This window comes from Dipteris shenzhenensis, chromosome 2 (genome assembly GCF_047967505.1).
Source record: "Dipteris shenzhenensis isolate YYH24624 ecotype China chromosome 2, Dip_SZ_1.0, whole genome shotgun sequence".
Lineage (NCBI taxonomy): Eukaryota > Viridiplantae > Streptophyta > Polypodiopsida > Gleicheniales > Dipteridaceae > Dipteris > Dipteris shenzhenensis.
This window is the reverse complement of record NC_141597.1, coordinates 4,646,908-4,667,101: the sequence shown is the minus strand read 5'-3', so window position 1 is coordinate 4,667,101 and position 20,194 is coordinate 4,646,908. Positions and strand designations below refer to the sequence as shown.

Here is a 20,194-nt window from a genome sequence, read left to right as displayed (position 1 = left end):
TTACTTCTCACTTGAATGAATTCAATATTATTTTCAGCTAGCTTCAGGCTCAGAAGATGAATTTTGATGCGAAGACTAAGGCAATATTTCTCTTATCTTCATTGCTTTCCTCATGGGATACCTTCCGTACAGTTGTCAATAACTTTGCACCTGGTGGAGTACTGATCCAACATCCATCACTAATGCTTTCACATCTGACATGGAGAATATCACATCCTTGGACACAATTTCCATCAGCAGTTTAGATCGACACATCAGTCTTTAGGACATCTCAGCATTAGCTCTGTCATGCCACATTGCATCACCCTTGGGTCCAGTTTATTACCACCTTCAATCAGCATATCATTCCTCAGCATGAGGATATTTATGCATCAATGCAATCTTGCTCCAATGCAGTGGACATCATTAGGTTTAGCCATAGTGCAACTTGGGGAACCTCAGTGTTTCATCATGCACTTATGGATGTCGTATACAATCCATACTTGATAGATTAGTGGTTAGATCTAGGACTACATATATATCTCGACATCAACATTCAGCACCTCCTATTCCTCAAGGACATCTTATGCACTCTCACTTTTATTTCAGGCTTCTAGGTCTATATATTATCATCTCCTTCTTGACAAGCCTATGACAAATGCTACATCCCATGCCGATGGATGTTTAGCCATGCACACATTAGCTCACCTTCAGCTCATGACAGTTGAGCATACAAGTTGGACAGGTTCCTATACCTTCTCAGTTGTACCGGCCTCTTCTTCAACAGACTATAGTATTATACTTGCACCTTTGGCCCCATATTTTCAGCCCTTGGATCAATTTCTCAACACTGACTATGCAATCTTCCATGATCATGCATCATATGATAAAGATTACTCTATTGCAGTTCTTTTGGGTTGGTGACATTCTTGTATGGCATAACCTATTGGATTCTTTCCCCATAGCTACATCGACTAGCTTCACATCCGGATGTCTCTTCTACAGAGTAGTTGCATAGTCCAAGATGACACGTGACATGTTTGCCATGCAACCATACACACCGTTCTTCATTGATCGACCAGTCTTTGATCTAGGAGGGCATCTTATTTTTTGGATTTCCGTCCTCTTCCCTTCAGTTTATATTTTGGGCTTTGTTCCCAAAGGTGAAGGATGACCCACAACTTAAGAGGGGGAAATGCACTTTTATGTACAGGATCATAAGTTGTACTCATTGTACATGCTTTCGCTACGTAGTCACTGTGCTCACACATGCACATACTATGCTGATTCTTTTCAGTTTTCTTTTCTAGTTTTGGATGCAATCATATGCACCAAATGAAACACAAAAAGATGTTGTACATGCACTCTCTACTTACCTAGTGCAATTGAAGAGGGGTTGTTGAGGATGGTGTAAATTGCACCATAGCTCAAGGGCATTAGGGGCAAACCCTAACCCTAACCCTAACCCTAACCCTAAGGGGTTCTCATGTATATATTCATGTTTATGTTCAATACAACATAGTGTACAGGTACCGATATAATGTGCACTCCCCCCCCCCTCTCTCTCTCTCTCCCCTCTTTATCATTGGCATCATTATCAACATCTTTTTTTATTGACGATGCTTTGGAGGCTGCAATGTAAAATTAACTTTGAATGAGAGTCTTATGGAAATTGTAATGTCCTTATCAATGCTTTAAATCGCAATGGTTCATTAATAGTCTATTGAGTCTAAATAACCATTCTGACTAAGGACATTCTATGGGAAAAGAATGAACAATTAAAATGTCACAAAAATCCCAAATCCTAAGCAAGCAATGAGCACTTTCAATATAATTATAGTTGAACATGTTAAAGTTTGAGTATGGGGTGACAAAAAGCTGAGGAAGTGGATTTGAAACAAAGTATAGAAATTCAATCCACATAATTTGTCACTTGAAACTCTAGCTTCTAATGTAGAAATGACCACAATCACAAGTCCAAACTCCTACGCAAATCGCACAATAGACCATGATGCAAAAAGAGAATAGAAATAAAGTAACTGAGATGAGAAAAATGATGTTCAAGGAAAGGTAGGCTCCCGGTAGGCTACTCAAGTAAGCTACTCTTTGCAACAATGGCACACTAGACATACAAGGAATGCCATAGAACACAGAGACTTCGCACAACTAAGGGGGTTCAAATCTTCTCCACTACGAATTACAAGCATGACCAAAACAAACTCCACATTGATGCAACCAACAACCTGCTATGATCCAAACCTTTTCTATAATCTAGGCCTTTGTTGTGAAATAAGAGAAAGGACATTTCTTGAATAAGAGTCAATCGAGTGATACAATCAAATGCTTCATGGATGTTTGTAATCAAGGTCATCAACTCACTTTAGTTAGAATACCTATGAAAAATTTGAGTATGAGATGAATTTAACAATATGCCATGAGTAAAAGTTAGTCAAATTAGCATGATTGTGTTGTACATTAAAGAGCTTCAAATATGTCTTTACACCAACTTGGGTAACAAATGAAAAAGGTAAATGATTTTGAAAGGAGTTGGGTTTTTATATCTTAGTTTTAACCCAAGTTTGTTGAGAGTTGTGGTGCCATGAGCACATAATGAGAGGCTAAGGTATGGCGTAGGAAAGAATCAAAGTAGCCACCCTAGGATGTGGACTACATGATATGGAGATGTGAATTGAGGATATCCACAAGGAAAGATGTGGATGAGAGGATCCCACATGTGTTGACTATTCAAAGGGCACTCTCTATATAAGAGGCCTATCATGTATGGTTGAGTACACACACACATTGCAAGAGATATAGATTTGCTATCTCCCTCTCATGTCTTATTTAGTGTGCTTTGAGCCTCCTTAGCTCTTCCCGCTAATCTTGTGTGCACTAGGCTAGTACGATCCGCACTTTGACATGGTATCAGAGCTTAGGTCTAGTCTCCTAGATTCGTTGTAGGCTTGCCTTAGGAGCACATGTTTTCTCCTAGGTTAGTTTTAGTTTTAGATTGAGAGAATTCCGTCCATGAGAATTTGAGATATTTCCGTTCTTGTGAGAACTAGAATTTCTTCTTCTTTCTTCTATGAGATATTGAGGTTCTTTTGAGTGTTCACTCAATTGGTTGAGAGAGAGATCTAAGTTCTAGATTTGAGAAAGAAAGACAGAGAGCATTTCTCTGAGGACTTGTGAGTTTTGAGGGAGAAAGAATCAATGGAGTGCGTAGTAGGAGTAAGTGAGACTTTGTGTGAGAGACTATACAAAGAGCAAAAGCAAAACTAAGGCTCTAAGTCCTTCCATCGACTTCAGCCCCGCTGCCATCTCTGAGCGCCCACGTTTTTTCAGCCACCTCTCCATCCGTGAGAGAAACGATGCATCTATCTGCGCTCCCTACGTCTCTCCAACTGGTTATGTGAGAGCACCTCTCCAATTGCGCTCAGCCAACGTCGCAGTTATAGCCAGGGACAATGCCTCCCATCAACTTGGCTAGAACAAAGCTCCTATGACTCCCTAGCATTAGCGACTCTGTCTGTTGCAAAAAGACCGCGACTCCTGGCTCACAGAACAGCAGCTCAGCTATGCCATCCACAGACTAGCAAGCCTTCTAAGTCCCTGCGGCAGTGAACCTTTGCTTCTACCACGGCTGGCCCTTTGTCTTCGCCTTTGCAATGAGCAGCGCTCCATAGCCTTCGCTCAGAACCTCGTTAGACAATTGGCTCCTGCAACACTAAGGTAGACGGGCTGCCCATAGCAATGCTCAGAGCCAACTGCACCAACAAACCGGCTGTTGAAGTTTCCACAATGAAGGCGAAGGCTCCAGCACCTATAGAAGATGACTATGAGCTAGCCAGCTAGCCGCTTTTACACAACCAGCTTCAACGACACCCTGACAACCAGTGCCCACACCAATCTCCAACCACTGAGCTGCCTCAATGCAAAAGCAACGTATTATTCACGTTGGTGGTGATCTGAGCCACATGGTTATCCTTAGCTTCGCCTGCACCAAACTGTCGGATTGTAGCGCCAATGTTCTTGAGGGATTGGATGTAGGAGGTGACGCAGTGCAAGCTTTCATCTCGGGTCACCCACGGATGAGCCAGCCGCCAAGCAACGCTCCCTCCAACATAAAAAGCCTTCACAGGGCTTCCTCCACCAACGGAGACGCACTGACAAAACAGGCAAAGCTCCATCACAAAGTGTCCTTGAAGGTTCTCTACCAAAAGCCACATGGTAGACCGTGGTTAATTCTAGGTTAGGTTTAATGCTTTGGTTAAAATTTTGCCACGTGGCAAATAAGGCTCAATCAGGGTCTGGTTATATTAATACACCATGGTTAGAGTTAGGGTTAGTTATACCACATCAGCATGCACAGTCAGCAGTGCCTTCTAAGCACACGGCCTCTTGTTAAGGACAGTTTGAATTCTACATGTGAATCCATGTGCCACATCATCAAGGCCCCTCTTCTTCACAAAAACTTCGACAAGGCATAACTTGCAATCTAAGAGGAATTTGGACACAATCCAAAAGGGAAAAGTGATCATCTTTTCGAGCTCTACGTGCCTATCAAGTCAGAATCATTGTTAGCAATTAGACACTACCAATATTGAAAGAATTCAATTAGTAAGACCTTTGCAACAAATGTTAAAGCAAAGCATGAATGCACACATCATTGTCATAACCATGCTGAAAGCACAAGTGCATGAGATGACCATAGCACAAATCATGGCATCCACACATAAAGCATCAAGGCACATGGAAGAACAAAGCATCATGCATCAAGCTACATCGAGTAAAGATGCAAACGCCGTCGACATCTAGAATTGAGACGCAACAACCTTGCTTACCTTGCCTATATTTTGTAATCAAACCTAACCACTTGAGAGTAGCTACTATGAAAGCACCCAAGGGAGGTATTGACATGTAAAAACCACTCTTGACCACCTTACGTAGCAATGCATGCACTAAGGGGAGGTGATGGAATGTAACTCACATCTGACCACCTTGCAGTAGCCAAAGGATCATGGCACCAAGGGGAGGTGTTGAGAGTTGTGGTGCCATGAGCACATAATTAGAGGCTAAGGTATGGCATAGGAAAGAATCAAAGTAGCCACCCAAGGATGTGGACTACATGATGTGGAGATGTGGATTGAGGATATCCACAAGGAGAGATGTGGATGAGAGGATCCCACGTGTGTTGACTATTCAAAGGGCACTCTCTTTATAAGAGGCCTATCATGTATGGTTGAGTACACACACACACATTGCAAGAGATATAGATTTGCTATCTTCCTCTCATGTCTTATTCAGTGTGCTTTGAGCCTCCTTAGCTCTTCCGCTAATTTTGTGTGCACTAGGCTAATACGATCCGTACTTTGACAAGGTCATCAAAAAGAACCCCCCCCGGCTCCTTGGGTCTCACATATTATGAAAAATATGTACAAATCTTAAAATCTTTCATATTCTTTGAAGTATAAACCTTATGCTTAGTGGTAGGGAGGACTGGAGATTGTCATATTTTTCCCTTGCACATTCAAAACTTTTGTAGGAAATCTATGCATATTACATATGGACCTTGTTCCCCCATACGCTAGATTTTGGACGAGGGTAGTAACATAATACATCTTGAGTTGGCGCCCAAGGACTTTTGGTGAGAACTTTAAATGCATCAATACACAAGGGTTCGTGCCAGCAAGAGCTATACTTGCAACAATAAGCTGACAACCTACTATGGAGTAGAAATACCCTTGCGAAGGATTCATAGACAAGTCCTTTAGAAAACAGAATTGACAAAATGAAATGACAAACCTTCTACGTATGCCTCACGTGCTACCGCTTGAAATAAGACCTCCGCGCACTTTTATTAATTTCTGAATGCTTACCTTCGGGCTTTACCAAGCCCACTCATAAGCAGAGGCACACTTAAAGCACATGCAAAGAATGAATTCAAGCTTGAAGAGATGAAACAAAAACATCGAAAATGGATTCAAGTTTGGAAATGAAGTCAGAAGTCAATGCATCCCACCTCGACTAAAGTTGTTGCTCACAGTCTCCATGGAATCATGGGAAGCTTGACCTTCAACCATTGTTGTGGACATATTCGAAGGAGAAGAACAAGTGTTGCAGAGATTGCAAATTGTGCAGACCGATACTTGCTTCTTATAGACATCAACGACATCTTCAACCTCCGTCAATCTTACCGAATAAGCATGTGCGATATCAATGGAAGATAATATCTGTCGAAACTCAAACCAAAGCCAAGCGGTGATGAAGTTGAAATCAATAAAATGGGTGCCATTCAACAACTTGGTCGAGCTACTCACATGACGAATGAGAATTAGCGATGATGAAGCCGAAATCAAAGAAGATGAAGCCATTCAACAACTTGTTGGACATTGCGGACATGACTAAGGAGAGATCAATGTTGCCATTCAACAAAGAACACTAAACATGCAATGGATTGAGCAGTAGTGGTAGAACATGCAAAAAATGAGGATGGCAAATGACTCGTGGGGATAAAAGAAGATGACCCACGTGGCTGCACATGCCCAAAAAATGCAAGGTTGCAAAATTTATGGACGGCAGCCTAGCCAATGAAAAGTGTCGCCCAGTGCAACTAAGGATGTGTTTGCTCGTAGCAAAAAAAAAATGCCATGGCATCTGTGTCACGCCTGGCCTTCAAAAAATTTCAAGGCAATGCCCAAGTTTGCACCCGAGGAGTTTAAGGCAATCAACGCCTTGCTTAGGATTTGGGGCCCGGGACCTAGGGAAGTAAGTCTGATTGCCCTATCGCCTGTGATAGTAGCTGTTTTGGTTGCAAACAATGTGCAACATTTTATATATTACGGGAAATGTCTGCCCTCTTCCCTAGACACACGGTAAAAAAAAAAACACACCCACACCACACTTATGCACCTGTGGTCCTATTGAGGGGCACCCCGCCTTGGACTGGTGGGCAATGGGTCCACAGTTGTGGCACTCACACACACCACACACACGCACCCAACCACAAGCTAGGACTCCATGCCCTAGCCACCAAGACTTGAACCCATGACCTGGGGGTGGGTAGCCCGACACTCAAACCACTAGGCCAAAGCCTTGGAGGCATGCATTTTTGGGGATGCCTTTGTGTGCGGATGCGTGTGAAACCCTCCTGGCCAAGAATACGATCCACGCTGTACGATCTCGAGGAAGATGAGCGAACGCGATAGAGCCAAGTGGAGTGAGGAGGAAAAAGGGCAAAAATAGCTTTTAAAGTTTAAACTGAAATTTTGGATTTTTGGAAGAGAGCTTATAGAGATTGTGTAGGTGAAGGTGTATGCGTTGTGTTTCCGATGCATAGGCAGCTGGGGAAGTGTCACAGATTGCATCACTTTGCGATCTCATCCGGCTTCTGCTCTGCTGGAACAATTCATGGAGGACGACGGCAACCCTTCGCGTTACGTAAAGCTCGGCAAAGAGCAGGAAGCTCCTTTGGAAGAGATCCGACCCGGCGAGCTCAATCAGCCCGTTACTGTCCCTCAGGTTCTCTGTCATCCCTTCTTTCTCGGCCTCTTGCCTGGATTACGAATGAATGCGGCAATGTCCGATCAATCAGTTTCTCTCGATCGCTACCATGGCTAGAGCTTGAGCGCCCTTCTATTGTGCCTCGGATCCCGGACTTCCCAAGCTTGATTGCGGTCCAGCCAGATCAGATCCTAAGTCCCTGCTACATCCTGCACCCACCTCGAGCAATTGACCTTACTTCGAGTATTCATGGTTGCTGTTTTTTTTTGGGAGCAATGGTCTTACTTCCCAGTATTCCCACCTTCTGGCGCATGGTGGTTATTGTTGTGTTTTTTTTTTTGGACATTATCTGTCAGCTAGGTTGCCCTTTAGACCGTACATTGTTATATTGAAGCTGCCGAGGCTCAGGATTTGCGTCAAGTCGCGGAACTGCGCTTATGTTTTACTGGCTTTTTTTACGCCACCAACAGAGACATACGCTCACCAAAGACTGAAGTTGATGTGATTGGTCAACGTACACGCATGCTTTCTTCTGCCAATTGAAAATTGTAGCGTCTATCATGTCAATCACCTCCTGGGTTGACATCACAATATCATGGTAATGGTTCCCCTAAGGTACTTGGCTCTCCATACGCTTAGACATCCAAGTGCCTGGCTCGTAGGTTACCGAAGACACCCACCTTGGATATGTTGGGATCTAATTCACCTCCCCACCTGTGATCTCGCAAATGAGGAGGACATGGGGGAGGATGACCTGTTTGAGACTGGGTAGAGAAGAAGACTACCACGGGAACACATCTGAGAGAAGAAAGGGACATAATGGTTGTGGCTGCCATGTGGGCAGCAGCATAAGTTGCCACATGGGCAGCATAATAAGGCCCGCATCAGGCTTTAGGATCAAGGGCAGCAGAGGCCCTTCAACATGCATGATGCAGGGCAGAGGGTCTTTATAGGCCCTGGAATGGGAAGCCTGCAGCAGATAAGTGGTCCCGGCAGATAGCAGTCTACAGGCAGGTACAGGCGGCCGTACAGTCTGCAGAAGTAGAAACTGGGTCTGTGAGTCTGTACCAGGTCGGTTGGGGCAGGAGCCTGGTCGGCCAATCTTAGGGTTTCCTTGCACTATATAAAGGTCCCCATTGGGGGTTCTTGCCATTCAGTATTGTGCCATTCTGTGTGCAGATCTCAACCAGGGAGAAAAGCCTGTTGTTCTGGCAGCCTGCTAGCAGGAAACATTACAATTCTATTTAGAAAAATGCATTGTTGTTTTGTACTGCCCAAGTTTATGCAATCTTATGTAGGCTGAGCGTTCGGAATCTCGTTTTGTACTGCCCAAGTTTATGCAATCTTATGTAGGCTGTGTGTTCGGAATTAGGCAGCGTTAGAACTTAGCCTGTGCTAGGTAGCATGTGTTAGAAAAGACCCAACAGAGGGTATGCACAGTGTGGTGTGGGTTGTGGAATCACAAACTCCTGGGCATACCCAACAGAGGGTATGCCCAGGAGCTCACACAGTGTGGTGTGGGATGTGGAATCACAAACTTCTTTACTTATGTGCATTCAATATAGATGTGCAGACTCATCAATAGACAATGAACCAGCCAGATAGAGAAACCACCAAAATATATATTTCCGTCCAAAACTATGGACACAATACAAAATAGATAGATCCAGAGTCCCACCAATGGTGTGGTCCTCTGATCTTACCACAAGGTCCTTCTCCTATCTGCTGGCTATCTCTAGACTTGAGTCCGCGTGCTCCACCTCGAGAGTCTGTAGACTTTCCGTCCAGTGCGTTCTTCTCCACCTTACTGCCTGTAAATCAGCCTAGGTGGGCAGCCCCTGCCAAGCTTTGTCTGCAGCACACAGGTCCCTGTTCCACTGCTCCAACCTGCTTGTGAATGGCTGCTCCAGAAGGTATGATGATCACAACACCTTGCTGCCCTAGAAGACAGCCAAGGTCCCAGCCCTTAGGTAACTCAGTCTGCAGCACTCCTTCAACTCTCCTTTACCTCCAAGATGAGGCCAAAGGGAATGCCCTCAGGCTGCTCCTGTCTGCTCCACTTTCTGCTAGATGTTGGATAAATAATGGGGCATGAAGCCCCTCCTTTTATAGGCCTAGGGGCCTGTCAAAAACCCGACCAGTCTGTCCCAATCTGGACCAACTGGACAGACCAGGTTGGCTGGCCCAACCGACCTGGTTGGCCCAGCCCAACCAGCCCTTTAAGGGCTCACAAAACTAGGGCCCATTGGCCCACACTTCTAGGGCTTTTGGCCCTCCAATCAAGGCAAGGACCCAGCCCCTAGGTCAGCCCTATATAAGGCTTGGTTGGCTGCCTTAAAGCAGCCCAACCAGCCTCTCTCTTGGCCGACCCATGTGCTGGTCTGTCCTGCCTCTGTTGCACCACTCGTATGCAGAGCCGCACTGTTCTGTACATTGCTGATGTCATCGTGCCTTTCATAGGGTCCTGCTGCAGTCCACTGAGTGCCTCATGCCAGGCCTGATCCAAGACACTATGTCCCCGCCATCTTCCTGCACATGAGCTGCTCCTGATGCAGCCTTTTATCCTTGGGATACCCCACCAACCATGAATGCTCCAGATCTGTCCCAGATCCACACATCCAGGTAATCTCTCTTTGGGCACATCCTGCTCTAGGTCTCCCTCCCCCATGCTCTCCTCATTTGGGGGCTTACAGATGGGGAGGTGACCATTCCAACACCCCCGCTCACCGACACATCCAGGCCCAATGCCAACACGTCGATGAAGATGCTCCAGTAACTGCCTGGTTGTAGTCCTCTGGAACTTTTTGATGTCGAAATCTTTTCCTAGCTTTTCATCCAGTGGCTCCTGCTCCACTAGGTCCGGTTCCGCTTCCGCACACCATCCTGGTACACAAGTCCATCTTTGGTAGCACCTCCTGGCACCACCTCCTTTAGTCACGTTCCTGCCTTCAAATTCGAGCAATCCAACCGTCACGATCTTCCAGTTGTCCCCCTCATAATGAGTGAACAACCTGGAGTCTTCCAGGCACCATGCTCTGAGGGTCTGTTTCAACCCGTCCTTCCTTTGGCAAGGTCTACAACAAAAGTACATCTCCAGATAACCTGGACTGCGAACTTTAAACGCACTTGACTGAACCTGAGTCACCCTCCTTCTCGCAAGGGCACAATCCTCCAGTCGTGGAAGTCGATTCCCTAGAGCTTCTAAATGAGGGTCGTCCTTCAGCAAGGTCCCTTGCCTTCAGGCTCCCACACCTGTGAGCCTCCTACTTGGGCTCTGATACCATGTTAGAAAAGACCCAAGAGAGGGTACACACAGCTGAAGACTTATAGTAATGCCCAGGAGCTCACACAGTGTGGTGTGGGGTGTGGAATCACAAACTTCTTTACTTATGTGCATTCAATATAGATGTGCAGACTCATCAATAGACAATGAACCAGCCAGATAGAGAAACCACCAAAATATATATTTCCGTCCAAAACTATGGACACAATACAAAATAGATAGATCCAGAGTCCCACCAATGGTGTGGTCCTCTGATCTTACCACAAGGTCCTTCTCCTATCTGTTGGCTATCTCTAGACTCGAGTCTGCGTGCTCCACCTCGAGCATCTGTAGACTTTTCGTCCAGTGTGTTCTTCTCCACCTTACTGCCTGTGAATCAGCCTAGGTGGGCAGCCCCTGCCAAGCTTTGTCTGCAGCACACAGGTCCCTGTTCCACTGCTCCAACCTGCTTGTGAATGGCTGCTCCAGAAGGTATGATGATCACAACACCTTGCTGCCCTAGAAGACAGCCAAGGTCCCAGCCCTTAGGGAACTCAGTCTGTAGCACTCCTTCAACTCTCCTTTACCTCCAAGATGAGGCCAAAGGGAATGCCTTCAGGCTGCTCCTGTCTGCTCCACTTTCTATTGGATGTTGGATAAATAATGGGGCATGAAGCCCCTCCTTTTATTAGCCTAGGGGCCTGTCAAAAACCCGACCAGTCTGTCCCAATCTGGGCCGACTGGACAGACCAGGTTGGCTGGCCCAACCGACCTGGTTGGCTCAGCCCAACCAGCCCTTTCAGGGCTCACAAAACTAGGGCCCATCGGCCCACACTTCTAGGGCTTTTGGCCCTCCAATCAAGGCAAGGACCCAGCCCCTAGGTCAGCCCTATATAAGGCCTGGTTGGCTGCCTCAAAGCAGCCCAACCAGCCTCTCTCTTGGCCGACCCATGTGCTGGTCTGTCCTGCCTCTGCTGGGCCACTCGTATGCAGCGCCGTACTGTTCCGTACATTGCTGATGTCATCGTGCCTTTCATAGGGTCCTGCTGCAGTCCACTGAGTGCCTTATGCCAGGCTTGATCCAAGACACTGTGTCCCCGCCATCTCCCTGCACATGAGCTGCTCCTGATGCAGCCTTTCATCCTTGGGATACCCCACCAACCATGAATGCTCTAGATCTGTCCCAGATCCACACATCCAGGTAATCTCTCTGTGGGCACATCCTGCCCTAGGTCTCCCTCCCCCACGCTCTCCTCATTTGGGGGCTTACAGATGGGGAGGTGACCATTCCAACAGCATGCTGTATTAGTTGTTAGGTCGTTTGGGAGAGACTAAAATGAAATCGTTTAGACGTCACAAGCAGTTGTAGCTTGAATGAAGAGATTTTGGACTACCTTTTGATTAGCCTTCTCCTTTAGTGCTAGCCTTCGTCATGGCTGAGTCTGCCCTTCACCTCCGGAGTGCCGACAGAAACCCAGTACGAAGACTTTGTATACATGGATGCTCAAGTATGTGTGGGTGTGTGGATTTGTATGTGTAAGAGGATATTTTTATACTATGGTCTACACCCATTGTTTGCCAGGGTTGAATAGGTAAAGGCTGCAGCAGTCCAGCTGGATTTTTTCTATCATATTTCACCTTCTTGCAGGTGATGCATGTCTTGACATATGCCTCGACGTCCTTCCTCAATGACGGCCAAAAGAAATAGTGCTCCACAGCTTTGATGGTGGAAGCTGATGGTGGCATCAATGCCTCTGTGTCGTGCATAGGGGGGAGCATGACTCTCTGTCAACACTTTGGGCCTCAATTGTTTCGTGACACACAGTCTGCCATGCATCATCAGAAAACCTTCTTTGAGAGTAGTGATCATGCCTCTGTCCATCAATTAATTGATCATAAATCCGTGAGAAATCAGCATCATTGGCATATTGATTCTTCATGGCATCAAGCTCATCATGATATGCAATGGTCACTGCTGAAACTTGTGGCTTAACAGACACTGCATTTGGAGTGGGCTTTCATGAGAGTGCATTTGCAATAACATTCTTCTTCCCAGGCGGTGCACAATCTGAAAATGAAACATAGAAATAGTATTTGCCCACCTCATATGCTTCTCAAACAACTTTCTCTGAGTGAGAAAGTACTGCAGTGATTGATGGTCGGAAAGTCAGCACCCTAAAGATAATGCTTCCAGGTCGAAAGAGCAGGTATGACAGCTAACATCTCCTTCTTATAGATGCCAAAATTCATTCTAGCATCTTGGAGCACTCTACTCTCGTATGCCACGACTCTACCATCTTGCATAAGTACCCCTCCTACGCTGTTTCCATATGCATGTGCTTGGACAGTTTGCGAAGATCTAGCAAAATAATCACAGGATTTGAGCAGAGTTTCTCCTTCAGTAGGTCAAAAGCTGCAATTTCTTTGGGACCCCATCTGAAAGTGACCCCTTTCTTTTGTAAGGCACGTAAAGGAGATGCAATCTCTGCGAAATATTGAATGAACCTCTTGTAGTACGAGCACAAGCCAAGCAAGTTGCGTACTTTATGGATGTTCTTCAAGTGGGGCCAGTTCCTGATGGCCCCTACCTTGGCGGGGTCCATCCTAACTCTATCCTTGGAAACAATGTGCCCGAGAAAATGGATCTCATGCATGAAAAATTCACTTTTCTTGGCATTGACAAGCAGCTTATGCTTCCATAGCTCCTCAACAACAATTGCCAGGTGCTTCTTATGTTCAGCCTCATCTTGAGAGAACACGATGATGTCATCGAAGAAAGTGCCAACAAAGGCTCGGTGTTCTCTAAAAATCTTGTCCATCATTCTGTTGAAGGTGACAGGTGCATTGGTTAACCCAAATGGCATGACAAGAAACTCGTATAGACCAAATGTGGTACGAAATGTTGTTTTGTGAACATCGTCTGGCTGAATTCTGATCTGGTGATAACCACTCTTCAGATCAACGGCTGAACATTCCAGACCCCTATAACCTATCCAAAATATCATCTATCCTGGGTATAGGGAATCTGTTCTTAATGGTAATTTTATTGAGGGCTCTGTAGTCAATGAACATCTGCCAGGATCCATCCTTATTCTGGACCAAGAGCACGGGAGAGCAGTAAGGTGAAGAGCTGGGTTGAATCAGCCCCTTCTCCAGCAGGTCCTTGACCTGGTTCATAATTTCCTCTTGCTGGGCTGCAATGACCTTGTAAGGAGGTCGGTTAGGAGGGATTATATCTATTGTGTGGTCTTCTGGCCTTTTAGGGGGCAACTCTTGTGGAAGTGAGTTAGAAAAACAGTCCCTAAACTGAAAAAGATAATCTGTCTGCTGTTTTTCCAGCTTAGAAAATGAGACTCTTCTTCTATTGACTTGTTTTGAGATGCAAACACTAAGTACGCTGAAAAATGCTTTCTCATACGTTGCCAAAGGCAGAAGCAGATACAACAGGGATGGATTCTCCTTTCAATTTAGCATCAAGGACATGGGTTTTGCCAAGGTGAGATTGTGATTGTTTGATTTTTTGTATCCAAAATAGCCCCAACACGAAAGTGCCAAGGTATTCCTTGTAACACATCACAACCATTTCAACGGCATAATATAGAACTCTTCTGTGTCCACATAGCTCTGAATATGCATCTGCATCATTGGAGTAATTGGCTGGCTGAGTCCCGGACAAGCCATATCTGCATCACACAAGGGACCCATCTCTTCTGTCCGAATTCCCAACTTTCCAGCCAACTCTGGAGAGATGAAGTTGGCCTTTGCTCCTGGATCGAAAACCATCAGAGCTGTCTGATCTCTTATCTTGCCCCATGCCCGGCATAACTCTGTAGCATCTGTAGTTTGAACAGCCCCCAATCAAGTCTGGCAAAAGACCAGCCGTGGGCTTGGGCTTTTTATTCTTTAGATCAGTCCTCTTTTCCTCCTTGTGCTCACCCTGCTCAGTAGGAGGGAACTTCCGCTTCTTATGTGGGCATTCAAAAGCCGTGTGGCCTTCCTTCTTGCAAATATAACACTTGTTGGCATCATAAAGAATTTGCTTTTCCTCATCAGACATGCGGGTCGGTACTTGCCTCTGCCTTGCAACAAACTTTAACTTCATGGGCTGCGAAAACTTTCTGAACTTCTTAGGGGATTCCGTCTTGCTGCCCTTTGACCTTGATGTCTCTTGTGAGCTTCCTTTGAACCCTGAAACTTTCCCTTGCATTAGTGCATAAGCGGTAGTGGCATTCTCAACCAACTGGGACATATTGGAGACCCTTGTCTTCGTACAGTAGTCCCGAATCTCCTTTGACAGCCCGTAGCAATATCTTTCAATTTGCTCGGACAGCGGTACATCTTTGTAAGAATTCACTGGCAGTAGGGCTTCTCAAAACTTCTTATTGTAGCTCTCCAAATTTTTGCAATTTGCAGCATCTAACTTGTACCATAGATATCCACCTTAAAAGTAGTAGTGAGCCATGTTGCTGAGAAGACCTGCTTGAATTCGACCCAAGTGGTAGGTTCTCTGCCTTGCAAGAGAAGTTTGGTCCACCATTGGAGCGCATTGCCCTTCAAAAAGGTGGCTGCCTTTCGGACTTTGGAGGATTCTATAAAGTGTCCACCTGAGTAGGCATCATCAAATTGTTGTACTAATGTCAAATCCTTCAATCTGTCCTCCATCCCATTGAAGGTCTCAAACTTTACAGTTTCCCCTCCCTCCTTGTAATCTTTCAATTTGCCTTTAGGGGTGAGATTGTCATAAATGGGGGGCTGAAAAAATGGTGGGGGCATCATTGCTCCCGTATTTTGAGCCATCCCACCCGTACCCATGGTGGGGTTTGGCTTCTCAAGAATGCAAATGTATGCAATGCATGCATAATTTGAATGCCAATTGGCCCTCCAATGGGGAAGAGCGCCCGCGCCCTCGTGAGAGTACTTGTTTCTATTTTTTGACCTACATGCAAGGTGGGAGAGAGATGGTGGATGAATGCAAGGTGAATGAAGAATGCTACGTGAGATTTACAATAAAAGGGTGATACCCAGTGTCACAAGAAACGTTTCTAGAAACGCGTTTCTAGATTTTTACAGGCGTTTTGTCTAGAAACGCCTAAAAATACTATATTTTATAGAAGTTATATATACTTCATAAATAATTGTCTTCAGATTCTCTCTCTCTCTCTCTCTCTCTCTCTCTCTCTCTCAAAAGAGCTCTCAGATATCCATATTGTGCACACAATGCACACACATATTACACAGTTGAAAGAGTAAAAAGATGCGTCACGCAGCCTATAGATTGAGGTTTACAAAGACATAGATCTTCCAGTTTACAAATTGCTATTAACTAATTAGTTGCAAGTGCATATGGCTGCTAGCATATGCCATGGCCCATAGTTCAAACAATAAACTTTTAACTTTATAATTCAAATTTCAGAATCAAATTTCAAGATTCAAGATTCAAGATTCAAAATATAACAAAATTCCTGCTGTGAGTGAGAACACTCCACATTCTCGGTATCTGACTGGGATGATGTGAGAGTGACGGTTGCCTCTATGCCCAACTTCTGCTGCTCAACCAACACATTAGCTTGAAGAACTTGATCTGTGATCACGGGATGGAGGAGGGATCGAATCTCAGCAAATTTGGATGAGGTACCTCCATATGCCAAGAAGATCCCCTCTGGAATGGCATGGCAAGCACTCTTACCCTGGCCTCCGATCCATAAAAAATATGCTCGAACTCGAGGGGCAGATCCCGTCAAAGTGTCACCACAAAACTTGCATACTGACCTCCTCGTGCCAGATGTGCCATATCTCTTTACAAAAATGGTATCCTGCCGTAAATCCCCTTTTGTGCTTCCACTCGGTCCACCGGCACGTCTTGAGGCCATGGTATGAGAGTGGAGAGTACAGTAGAGTAGATTGTAGAGGGTAGACCGTAGAGGGTAGAATCTAGACTCTAGAGTAGAGGGTAGAGTAGAGAGTAGAGGCTAGAGGAGAGTAGAGGATAGAGTAGAGTAGAGTAGAGTAGAGTAGAGTAGAGTAGAGTAGAGTAGGGTAGGGTAGGGTAGGGTAGGGTAGGGTAGGGTAGGGTAGGGTAGGGTAGGGTAGGGTAGACCGTAGAGGAAAGTAGAGGGTAGACCGTAGAGACTAGAGTAGAGTAGAGTAGAGTAGAGTAGAGTAGAGTAGAGTAGAGTAGAGTAGAGTAGAGTAGAGGGGGTAGGGTAGAGTAGAGGGTAGACCGTAGAGGAAAGTAGAGGGTAGACCGTAGAGACTAGAGTAGAGGGTAGAGTAGAGTAGAGTAGAGGGTAGAGTAGAGAGTAGAGGAGAGTAGAGGGTAGAGTAGAAGGTAGAGTAGAGGGTAGAGTAGATGGTAGGCACTAGGAGCAAGGCAAGCAATGGAGCGGCGCGGGAGAGGAGCGAAAAAACGAAAATGGTGGCCAAATTCAGAAAGAAACCCGTCGCGGCAAATTTTTTGATAGCCAGACGTTTCACCCTAACTGCCCGTTTCGGATGTTTTTAAGAAACGTTTTGTCTAGAAACATTTCTTCGCATTTCGGTGCCCCGAAACGCGTTTTTTGGTGACTGGGGTGATACCCCTTCATTAATGTCCCTTGAGATCACTCAAGTTCCATCTTCCCATTTACACCTACCCTTAGCCTATGACCCATGCATCTACCATTCAATACACCTTAATGCACCCTTTCCTTCCCACTGCCCCTAGGACCTAGACACGTGTGTGCACATTTTTATTAATAGCATAAGTGTCACATGTCCAAATTCGATGCTGTCTGAAGCAGTGTCTTTAGCTCGACTAGTCCTATCTACTCAGATGATCTACCGCCATAATAAATCGGTTGGTGTCCATCATAAATACAAATACATGTTACACCATTGGCTTATAATATATAATAATATTTTAATGTCTACTAATCACAGATTAGTGATTTCTCGTCATGACACTCCCTCTTGCTTGAATGGGCAGAAGTCCTCTTTTGGATCCTCTCTTGTCTCTTTCTCTCGCATACGCTTCTCTTTTTTTCTGCATTTGCATCTCCTCTTCATAATTTGCAAATAATCTTCTCTTGGTAGTACACGATCTCTTCTGAATTAGAACTTAAATCTCATCTTTAAGTTCTGGTTCCTCTTGATGCTGAATATTCAAAATGCAGAAGTACCACTGAAGTGCCTCTTCAGTATCTCTTCATGCTCAGAAATCTCTTTTGAATACCAAGCTGTTGAAATCTCTTTATAGTAACCTGCTCAATAAGCTGAAACATATTCTCAACAAACTGGTCAGTATTAAAACGATTCTCTCACCCAAATGTTTCATTGAACTAGGTAGACCTTGGCTATAGATGATTTTGCGATGGAGAGCTAAATAGTCTATAGAAACTATAGGCCTTCAATGTCTTTTTTCAACTCTTCTATTTCAGCTCTATTCATCCTATCAGACGTTCTACGTGGAGGAGATATTTATTCTCTGTCCATACTCTTGTGAAGATTGTGGGAGAGAGGGAAGAAGTCTCACTTGCGGCTTTCTCACATGCACAATGGGGGAATACACACAAAGGTGGAGGCTGAAAACAGTTTTCCTCTTCTTAGTTGTGTAAAGCCAAAAGAACTCAAGTACAAAGAAATAGAAGAACCCTATATGTGGGTCTCAAACCAAACTCAACTAACTAAGGTGGCATACTAACTGAGCCACGAACTAGTGTAGATAAGGATAGCTGTCATCCAGCTATTATTCGTGGGCAGTGTACCAACCGCATCTCCAGCCGCATCTCCAGCTAACAAGTCGGTGACATAAATGCACAACAGTCACCCTGGCATATCGCGAGTGGAGCTCGATATCTCAACACTCCCCCTCGAGCTCAATCCCAAATCCTGCACACCAAGCAGGTCTCTGAACTTGCGCAGCTTCTCTGCACCCAATGCTTTCGTGAATATGTCAGCTACCTGATCCTCTGTGCTGACATAAACTAGATCAATAAGACCTAGTAAAACCTTCTCCCGCACATAGTGATAATGCACCTCAATGTGCTTTGTTCTAGCATGAAAGACTGGGTTCTTTGCCAAGTGTATACTGCTCATGTTGTCACAATAAATGACAACCGGCCCATCTGTAGACTGATGCATATCATAGAGTAGCTTATGCAACCAAGCTACCTCACATGCAGCCATTGCTGCACCCCTGTACTCAGCCTCTGTGCTCGACAAGGCAACTGTAGGCTGTTTCTTGCTGCTCCAAGTGACTGCAGCACTCCCAAAAGAGAACACATATCCACTGGTAGATCGTCTATCAGAAATGCTACCAGCCCAATCAGCATCAGTGTATCCATGCAACTGTATCTGAACCCCAGCCTCATAAAATAGTCCATACTGCAATGTGGACTTCACATACCTGAGTATGCGTCTAGCCGCATCCAAATGCGGTTTCCTTGGAGCCTGCATAAACTGACTTACCAACCCAACAGCATAGCTCAAATCTGGCCTGGTAATAGTCATGTAAATCAAACTTCCTACTATGCGTCTGTACATAGTAGGGTCTTCCAGAAGCTCACCTGCATCTGTGCTCAGCTTCACATTCTGCTCCAAAGGAACTGAAATAGGCTTACAGCCTGTCATCCCATATTTGGACAGCATGTCCAATCCATACTGCCTCTGCAAGAGCTGTATCCCACTTGGTGATCTAATCACCTCAATGCCCAAGAAATAACGCAGCTCTCCCAAATCCTTCATCTCAAACTTCTGCCTCAATAGCATTTTCACATGAAGGATATCTTCATCACTATCACCTGTGATGATCAAATCATCAACATAAATGACCAGCAGCATAATCCCTTTCTCTGTTTTTCTCACATAGAGTGAGAAATGTGCCTTGGAAATTTGAAAGCCAATAGTGACAAGATATTGTCCTATCTTGTCAGACCATGCTCTAGGTGCTTGCTTCAAGCCATACAAGGCTTTCTTCAACCTGCAAACAAACTCAGGATGAGTAGCATGAACATAACCTGCTGGCTGCTCCATAAAGACCTCTTCTTGCAAATCACCATGCAAGAAGACATTCTTTACATCCATCTGATGTAAAGACCATCCCTTTGATGCAGCCATAGCAATGGCTGCTCTTACGGTTGCCATCCTTGCAACCGGGCTGAAAGTTTCTTCATAATCAATGCCATATGTCTGTGCATACCCCTTGACAACTAATCTTGCCTTGTATCTATTCACAGAACCATCTGCATTGTGCTTGATCTTATAAACCCACTTACAACCAATTGCATTCTTGCCTTTAGGCAAAGGCACCAATTCCCATGTAGCATTAGCATCCAAGGCATCCATTTCTTCATCCATGGCTTTCTCCCATTTTTCATTTCCCATGGCTTGCTCAAAAGAAGTGGGTTCTGGTTCCTGTATCACTTTGACCATATAGGCATAGTGAATGGCTGTAAATCCATCATATTTCAGCCT

At 45.1% G+C, this 20,194-nt stretch overlaps 1 protein-coding gene across 1 annotated transcript in view; it reads left to right on the top strand.

Moving 5' to 3' along the window:
- Positions 1-7,243: 7,243 nt before the first annotated feature.
- Positions 7,244-20,194, top strand: part of LOC147904260 (cell number regulator 6-like) — a 56,432-nt gene continuing 43,481 nt past the window's right edge. The window contains exon 1 of the mRNA XM_087393801.1: positions 7,244-7,500. Coding sequence (XP_087249927.1) covers positions 7,390-7,500 — 111 coding nt within the window. The 5' untranslated portion in view covers positions 7,244-7,389. The remainder of the gene's footprint in view (positions 7,501-20,194) is intronic.